This window comes from Guyanagaster necrorhizus (genome assembly GCF_019112545.1).
Source record: "Guyanagaster necrorhizus MCA 3950 unplaced genomic scaffold BT62scaffold_48, whole genome shotgun sequence".
Lineage (NCBI taxonomy): Eukaryota > Fungi > Basidiomycota > Agaricomycetes > Agaricales > Physalacriaceae > Guyanagaster > Guyanagaster necrorhizus.
The window spans coordinates 85,127-94,119 of record NW_025064927.1 but is presented as its reverse complement, the minus strand read 5'-3'; the positions used below and the strand labels follow the sequence as shown (position 1 = coordinate 94,119).

General features: G+C 36.8%; 1 protein-coding gene across 1 annotated transcript; it reads right to left on the bottom strand.

Moving 5' to 3' along the window:
• Positions 1-7,397: 7,397 nt before the first annotated feature.
• Positions 7,398-7,721, bottom strand: BT62DRAFT_836867 (uncharacterized protein; the record flags this gene model as incomplete). The annotated part of the gene is made up of 1 exon (XM_043182430.1): positions 7,398-7,721. A coding segment is annotated over one exon (324 nt), but the record flags the coding sequence as incomplete, so codon positions are not given.
• Between the last annotated feature and the right edge of the window lie 1,272 nt (positions 7,722-8,993).

The window sequence follows — 8,993 nt, the reverse complement described above, 5'->3', positions numbered from 1 at the left end:
GATAAATATATGACTATCTATTATATATTTCTACATTCTTTGTACTTTTTGTTCTTGAGTGTCACTACTGTTTACAAAAGGTCAATTGTGTGTTATCAAGGGCTGGTTGCTATGTCAGAGGACAATGATGAATTAGCTCTTATAATAACTAAGCTGTTCTCATGGTTCTAAGCACTGGACTAAGTGCTCTGACTAAGTATAAATAGGAGTTAATTCTATGAAAAGAAAAGAAAAAAAAATTGTAATAATAGCTATCAAGAAGATGTTAAAACTAGTGCTAGCTGATTCATTGAGCAGTTTTCTCCTAGAGGCAGAACTGATGAGGCTGGACTCAGCACTAGGAACAATGATTAGCTCCTCTGCAACAATCTAACTCAGTGCTCTATCTATTTATAACCAGCCTGCCAACTTCTCTATCAAAGACAACAAGAGAGAAGCAGATGACAAGAGTGAAGACAATGAGGACAATGAGAAGAGCAGACAGGATATCTCTCTTGACTGAGAAAGACTCAGAGAATATGCCATAGAAAAAACAGATAAAGAAGCCTTGCAGAAGGAAATTTAATGTAAATAAGAGAAAGAATATTTAAGATTGTACCAGAAAGGAACAATGTTTTTATATAAGAACATTAGCTGGTTAAGGACCTCTCTAAGAAGAGAGTATATGATTTCAGATGATATTGAAAAAACAGATATTTTACAGTATGTAGTGACTGAGCATGCTATTAAGACTTACAACTGAACACACTCTAAGGACCAGCTTGGCTGGCTTCCACTATATAAGTCTAACTACAAAATTGAGCTAATACTATAGTTCTCATCCATCACTCTGAGATGAGCCATATACATGACACTCTTTATCTGAAGTGGCATTACTAATTATACACATTCAATGCCTTTGGTCTGAAGCTCTGCTGCTTGGCTGACTCAGTTTCAACCACAATTAACCAGACAAGCCACTGGATTCCACAATCTTTGGATCAGCAAGAGAAGCTGACTTCTTGGCAGTTGCCTGCCATCAAATGAAGCCAGACTCAATGGAAAGGCTCCTGAAAGAGATGACCCTGAGGCTGTAAAGCTCAGGTTCACCATGCAAAATGAAATCATTGTATGAAAAGAAGTCTCACCTCTAACCAGCTCTATTGCCAATGATAATTCACTTCATTCATTCTCTGGTCCACCAGCTGAATGACAGCAACCATTATTTGATGAATATTCAAATCCAATAGGACCTCTACTCACAGATGCCACTATTATTAACTGCAAGCCCAATTTACTTCACAAGCTATGCTCCTTTAAAGATGCATCAGATGATATTGATTGATTTTTGATTGACTGTAAATAATACTTTGAAGTATACTCAGTATACTTCTCTTTCAATATTTACTATACCTTCTTCATCTTCACATACCTGAAAGACAAGGCCAAGGTCTGATAGACTCTGCTATTTCTCAGCCTCTGGTTGACAACCAGGCAGCACTATTGACTGCTATTCTGGCCAGTCTTTAAGCAACTCCTCTGAAACAAATTCACAGACTGCAGTATAAAAAGTACACAAAACCAAGATAAAAAAATACAAGAGAGGAGATAAGCCAGCCACAGAGTACTTCAACAAGTTGGAATAACTTAGTAAGCTTGCCAGAATCCAGAATGACATTACTGATAATAGCAGAATGATTAAAATGCTCAAATGTAGAGTGCTACCTTTCTATATCAAAATAATTTCAGACATCAGAATGAACATCCCAAAGAGATATGACATATGGAAAGAATGAATCACTGAGATGTATAAGGAGAGACAGTGGCAGAAGGCAAAACAGATGAATCTCTAAGACAACTATAAGCCTTATCAGCTGTCAAATATAAAACCTGGCAATCCATCTAGCACTGCCAAAGCTAGTATCTCATCTTCATTCAGTTCTTCCTCATATAGGATCAAACAGACTGGCACTGGCACCATGTATATCAGAAGTGGATATAGATCAGCTGAAGAAAAAAGAAAAATACTTTAATTGCAGATTGAAAAGGCACTTATCATGAGATTTTCCAAAGAAGAAATAAACCCATAAAGATATCTGAGCCTAAATTGCTAAACTACAGAAGGAAGAGGAAGAACTTAGAAAGGATATAAAAGTGAAGGAGGTAAAAGACAGAGCTGACCAGTGAGCAATTTCACTAGATTGGCCAAAGGACTTAGCAGTGTGTTACCAATAGCTGCTGAATAGACTAATAGTACTTCTGTAGTCACTCCTATGTCTAACTTATGCATATATTCAAATATACCATCTTCAACTACTATACATGCACTAAAAGAATCACTAAAAAAAAGGCTCAACTGCCTACAAGCTAAACAGAGAGAGTGATCTCTACTCGATAGCTCAAATCACTTGATATTGAATAGACTTAGTGCATTATCAAAGATGCAACTATGAAAGAAACAGCAAAAGCAGTACTCAAAAATTAGATATATAAGATCCATGCTAAAGAAGTGATAGACAAAATGATTGAAGGAATGAAGAAAACAGAATGATGCCAAGCTTTAGAATAGCTTGATAAACTCTAAGGCCATTAGGAACATGCCAATCAAGTGGGCTTGAGTGCATGTATAGAGGCTGGTGGAGTGCATGAGCATTAACAAAGCTATTGGCAATATCACTCTTGAGTTAGAGCCTAAGAATCTGGATGGACAGAACAGAGTTCCATCAGAGAAATGAATAGGAGTATCCTTTAGAGTGGAATCTGATAAATGAGAAAGGGAGGAGTTGAAGTGAGTGCAAAGTATAGATGGCTTATCCAAGTTGATATTTGAACTGAGTAGTTATAATAGTTATATATGGCTTTATATACTAATAGTAGCTAATTCCGAGTTGGGTTCTATTGGATTCCAATGTCAATATTTGCTACTGAGTTCAGGATCTAGATATTACAATGTGAAATATGAATGTGAAATGATAATGGTGAAATGAAATTAATAGGTAATAGGGAGTGGCCAGAGTCCAGTGGGTTTCCATGATTGCAGTCATGGTTGGTTGAGGTGATATGGAGGCCAGCAGCATGCATGTAACAAAGGCTCTCAAAAGTACATCTGACAAATAAAAACCTCAGAATGAGATCTGACCACTGATCACTAAAGCCTAAATTGAGACTCTTATAAACTGATCTATATATGCAGTAACCACTCTAATTGACAGCAGTTGCACTAAAAGCTCCATAAATCACACTTTTGTCAACAAGCATAGTCTACCAACAAGAGCCACAGCAGCACTCATACTGATATAGAATGTCAATAGAACTAAGAATCAAGCTAGTTCAATCATAGAGTTTGTTAAACTACAATTAACTATTAGTGACCACTTGAAGTGAATCAACCTGACAGTCATAGACCTTGGGACTAAAGAAGTGTTTCTAAGATATAATTGGCTCATTTGCTATAATCTACTTGTCAACTGAAAAACTAGTCAGATCATATTTATCTGCTATTGATGTCAAAAAATTCTATTCAAGTTACTAGATAAAGATTCTCAATATAGATGGGATGAGGAGATAGAAGACAGTGAAACCATCCTCACCATAGATATATAACAAGTCATACATATTCAGACTATACACCACATTAATAATATAGCTGCTAAAGCTAACACAGAAAGAGAGGAGAAGATGTTTAAGAAGATAGTACCAGATTGGACCTAAGATTATCAGGATCTGTTCAGCAAAGAGAGCTTCAATGAACTATCAGAGTCAAAACCCTGAGACCATGCAATTGAACTGATCTCAAATGCAAATGCCAATCTAGATTGCAAAACCTATCCTCTTGGGAATCTGGAACAACAGGAACTTGATAAGTTTCTAGATGAAAACCTTTCCACTGGGCAGATATGACCATCCAAATCTCCTATGATCTCTCTCTTTTTCTTTATCAAAAAGAAAGACAGAAAACTCCAGTCTATTTAAAATTATTAAAAGCTAAATAAGATAATGATCAAAAATCATTATCTACTTCTCTTAATCTCAGAACTAATAGACAAATTACAGAGGGCATGATACTATATAAAATTGGACATTTGATGGGGGTATAATAATATCTGAATCAAAAAGAAAGACAAATAGAAGACAGCCTTTCACACTAATTATAGATTGTTTGAGCCAACTATCATATTCTTTGGCTTTACCAATTCTCCTGCCACCTTCTAATGAATGATGAATCTTTAGAGATTTCATTACCACTAGCAAAGTAACCATTTACCTGGACAACATTCTCATCATGTTTAAGGATCATGAAGAACATTGATGGCTGGTTTGATAAGTACTCACACTAATGAGAAAGCATAAACTTTTCTTCAAGACAGAGAAATACAGATTTAAGATACTAAAAACAGAGTATCTCAGGGTGATCATCAGTGAAGAGAGCATCTGAATGGATCTAATAAAGATGGTAGGAGTAATAGAGTGGCTGGTACCAATGAAGAAAGAGTTACAGTCCTTTTTGAGATTTACCAACTTCTATCACCAATTCATATGAGACTATAGCAAGATTATCTGACTAATGACCCAGTTAACTGGCAATGCTCTATGGAGTTGAAGACTCTCTCAGCAAGCTGTGTTCAATGATCTCAAATAACAGCTAGTTGAGAATGTCATTTTGGCTATTCTAACATAGAAAAAGAAGTTCAGAGTGGAAGCCAACTCAAGTGAAAAAGCAATTGGAGCTGTACTTTCTCAGGAACAAGACAGAAAGTGATAACCAGTCACCTTTCTTTCTAAAGCACTCACTGTCACCAAACAAAACTGTGAAATCTATAACAAGAAACTTTTGGCAATCATATTGGCTCTTGCAAAATAGTATCACTATTTGATTGAGACAGTTCAGATTTTTGAAATCTGAACTGATCACCAAAACCTCTATTACTTCTGACTTTTCTAAAACTCAATTGATGACAAGCACATTGAGTAATAGAGCTTTCTGAGTACAATTATATATTGTATCATAAAGCTGGTGCAGCAAACAGAAAGGCAGATCTACTAAGCCAATGAGTGGACCACAACCAAGGAGGCAATGACAATGAGGAAGTCATATTATTGAAACCCAAACACTTTTGGGCAATGATAATACTGACTGAAGAAGAGATCCATAAGCAAATCAAGAGCATTATGAGGAACAACAGTAAATGAGACCAACAAGTGGCCCTATCACTTAATCATAAGCAAGAAATGACAAAAAAAGAAAAACTGATCTGTTATGATAGACATATCTATATTTCATAAGACCAACAACTTAGAGGTGAGATCATCACTATTTGTTATGATCATATAACAATGAGACATTCAGAAATTGCAAAGACCAAAGAATTGGTTTTGCAAGAATACTAGTAGCTAAAAATAGGTTAAGACATAAAATAATATATGAAGAGGTGTAAAACATGCTAGCAGAGAAAAGCATCCATCCAACTATGTGCAGCACCTCTTCACTCAAACAAGGTTCCTCAATCACTATAGATTCACATCTCAGTAGACATAGTTACTAGACTATCTGACTGCAATGACTATAATATCATACTAGTAATTATTGACTGCTTTTCAAAAGCAATCATTCTCATCACCTGCTTGATAGAACTGACATCAGAAGGATGGGCCAAGATTCTCTATGATGAGGTCTATACTAAGTATAGTATGCTATAAGTTGTTATCTCTGATTAAAGACCTCAATTTGTTTCAAAGTTCCTAGATAACTTATATCAACTCCTAAATATCCACAGAAATGCCTTCACAGCATATCATCCTCAAACTGATAGTTAAATGAAACACCTCAATCAGAAAATTAAAAAATATCTCTGATTGTTCATTAATTACTGCCAAGATAACTGAGTTGAATGGCTGGCACTAGCCACTTTCTAATATAACAACTATGTCCACTCAGCTACTGGGAAAACTCCCTTCTTTATTAATCATGGCTGTCACTCCAACATCTCACACATAGAATGTGTTTATATGATGACCTCTGCTTCCTCTGACTTCACACAAACCATGACTAAAATTCATGATGAAACTTGGATCACTCTTAAAAAGGTGGTGACTGTCATAAAAAAACAATATGACAAACATTATGCTCCTGCTCACATATACTCTGTCAATGATAAAATGTAGCTTGATACCACTAATCTTCATCTCTCTCACCTGAAACATAAACTTGCTGATAAATGCACTGGACCTTTTTCTATCCTTGCCAAAATCAGCATCTCTGCATATAAGCTCCACTTATCTATCACTTAAAAAATCTATGCTACCTTTAATGAAACTCTTCTTTTCCTATATATTGCTCTCACCTTTTCTAATCAGAAACAACCACTGTCATCTGACCTTGAGCTGATTGATGATAAAAGACATTATAAAATTGATTAAGTGCTCAATCAAAATCTATGTGGTATGCATATTCTTTTACTCTGTCTTTCCTCTTATTCAATATCCTTCTTGTTTCTCCCCAGTGAAGCAAAGAGGTCCATCCTGAGGTGATATTACTCCCATATGCTGAAGTGCCCAGCATGGACTTATCATCATGTCTCTACCAGCTTGCTGAGGTGACTGTGGCTAAAGCCAAGGCCAATGAAGCTGTCATCCAGGCTAGAAAGCATCCTTGTGTTGCTTCTCTGCATACCTTTGGAGATTCTGCTTTCACTCTTGCAGGTATGTAATACTTACATTTCTTTTCTGAACACTCTCTAAAGTTGCTTTCCAACCAGCCATTGACTTAGCCATTAATAACAAGGCTAGTGCTGACACTCTATCGAAGGCCAGTATCTTGGTCAAGAATGGTGACCATCTCAACTCTTCTGAGGCAGTCTTGCATTCTTGTAAGGGTGACCTTTGCAATGATATTGTTGCTACCACTCATAAGATTGAGTGTTTGCTCCAATATCATGCATTTGTGATGTCTCATCACCAAGAGATAGTTCAGCAGCTTGAACTTTGCCTTCCTCCTCCATCTTTTAAAGAGAAAATACAGCCTCTTAGTTATGTTTCTGCTTAATCATACTCTAATATCCCAAGAGTTTTTCTTTTCTTCTCTGTCTTTACTTGGCATTGTCTTTTAACTAGCCTGTCTTTACTCAGTTACCAGCTGCCTAGAATTTCTTCTAGCACTCACTGTCCTTACACTGCAATTTATTATAGTGCATTTTGTCTTTCTACTTGGTTGCAATCCTAGCATTTCTAAGTCTGCTAGCAATGGGGGCACTATTATTTTCATCATCAAACTCATCATTTTCCATATCTGGAGGATATTCTTCTCCTTCAAGTTCTGAAATTGATAAGTCTGAGTCAGATTCCCCATTTTGTAACTGGATCTGGTCAATGCCATATAAGTTCTTTCTGAGGAGCTGATACTGATATTCCTGTTTTACAGACTTATCATCATTCACAAGCTCCTTCAGAGTTTGTGGACTTACATCAATTAAGTCATGGATTTTCTGTAGTAACTCAATCTTTTGTCTTGTATAATATGGTATTACTCTGAACTGTGTGACTCTCCCACCCAGGACAGAACCATTTAATTCTGCAAGGACATAAGATCCACCCTTAGTCTGCCAAATCACAACCAGAGGACCTAAATAGCAAGGATCTATTTTACTGTCTAGACTATCTTCCACATGAGAGTTATGCATAAGGACTAGATGATAAGGTTTGAAATCATAGTCTACTATAGTTGCTTTGTACTCCTGTTCATATCGAAGAACAGCATCAAGCTTATTCCTACTAACTCTTTCTCTCATTGCTAAAACATGTTGTGCATGCTTAGCTAGTGCTTGCATATGCATTCTAATAAGCTCTGCTGTACTTAGGATTCCACTAGACAGTTTTACTAGCCAAGTAGCTTTTACAACATCCAAAGGTACAATAGGATATGCTCTAAGTGCCATGAAATATGGTGAACATCCTGTCCCTCACTTGATGGTGATATGGTCTGCTTAAAGAACATGAGGCAGGAAATAGAACTATTTTTGTACATCTCCTTCTGTAGCTTTGTATAATGCCTGTCATACATTCTAGTGCCCTCTCTCTATCTTCCTATTTACTTGCAAATTGTATAGAGAGATCTTTATGCCAGAGATGCCATACTTGCCAGCTAGCCACTGTACAAGAGCTACCCAGGGACCACCATTGTCAGTTACTATCTTGGATGGACAACTCCATCTGCATATTACATCCTCAAAGAACTATATAGCTATAGCCTTTGCATTTTCATGCTGCAATGCTCAAGCCTCTGGCTATGAGGAGAGAGAATCCCTCATATGTATAATATATCTTCTCTTGTTGGAGGATGTTGACATGATCATTGTATCACAGTGAACTTTCTGAAATAGCAATAGGGTCTCAGTGCACTGGAGAGGAATCTGGATCATGGTCTTCTGTCTAACCTGGCATATATGACAGGTTTTAACATACTAACTCACATCTTTTTTCAACTCTGGCCATCAGAATCGCTGCTCTAACAGTGACTTGGTTGCATAAAATCCACAGTGATCCAGTGAGTTATGGGCTGCCCTCATCATATATATCTGGTGCTCTTTGCTAACTAGAAGCTGATAATGTCTTTCACTATTCTATCAGTATAACTGATCATCTTTATCTAAGAAGAATTTCTGGCAGTACTGCTTGAAGCTCAAGTACTGCTTCTCATTGAGACCTTCTGGCCAAAACTTGGTATTCTTCAGCCATGTTTGCACAAGCAGTAACCATTCATTTTGGGCTATTCCTCCCTTGATCCTATGTTCTTCTGAATAGTTCTCTCTTTTATTGGAGTCAAACTTCCATTCCAGATTTGGGATTAAAGATGTGGCTTCCAAGAATTGGCATACTGACTCATCTGTCCCTTCTTGCTTTAAATATAATGCTTTCAAATTCTCCTCCTGGGCTTTGGCTTCATCAAGCTCTGCTCTGAAGTCATCAATGCTGATGGCCATCATATACATATAGCCATCTTGACTATCAATGCTATGCTT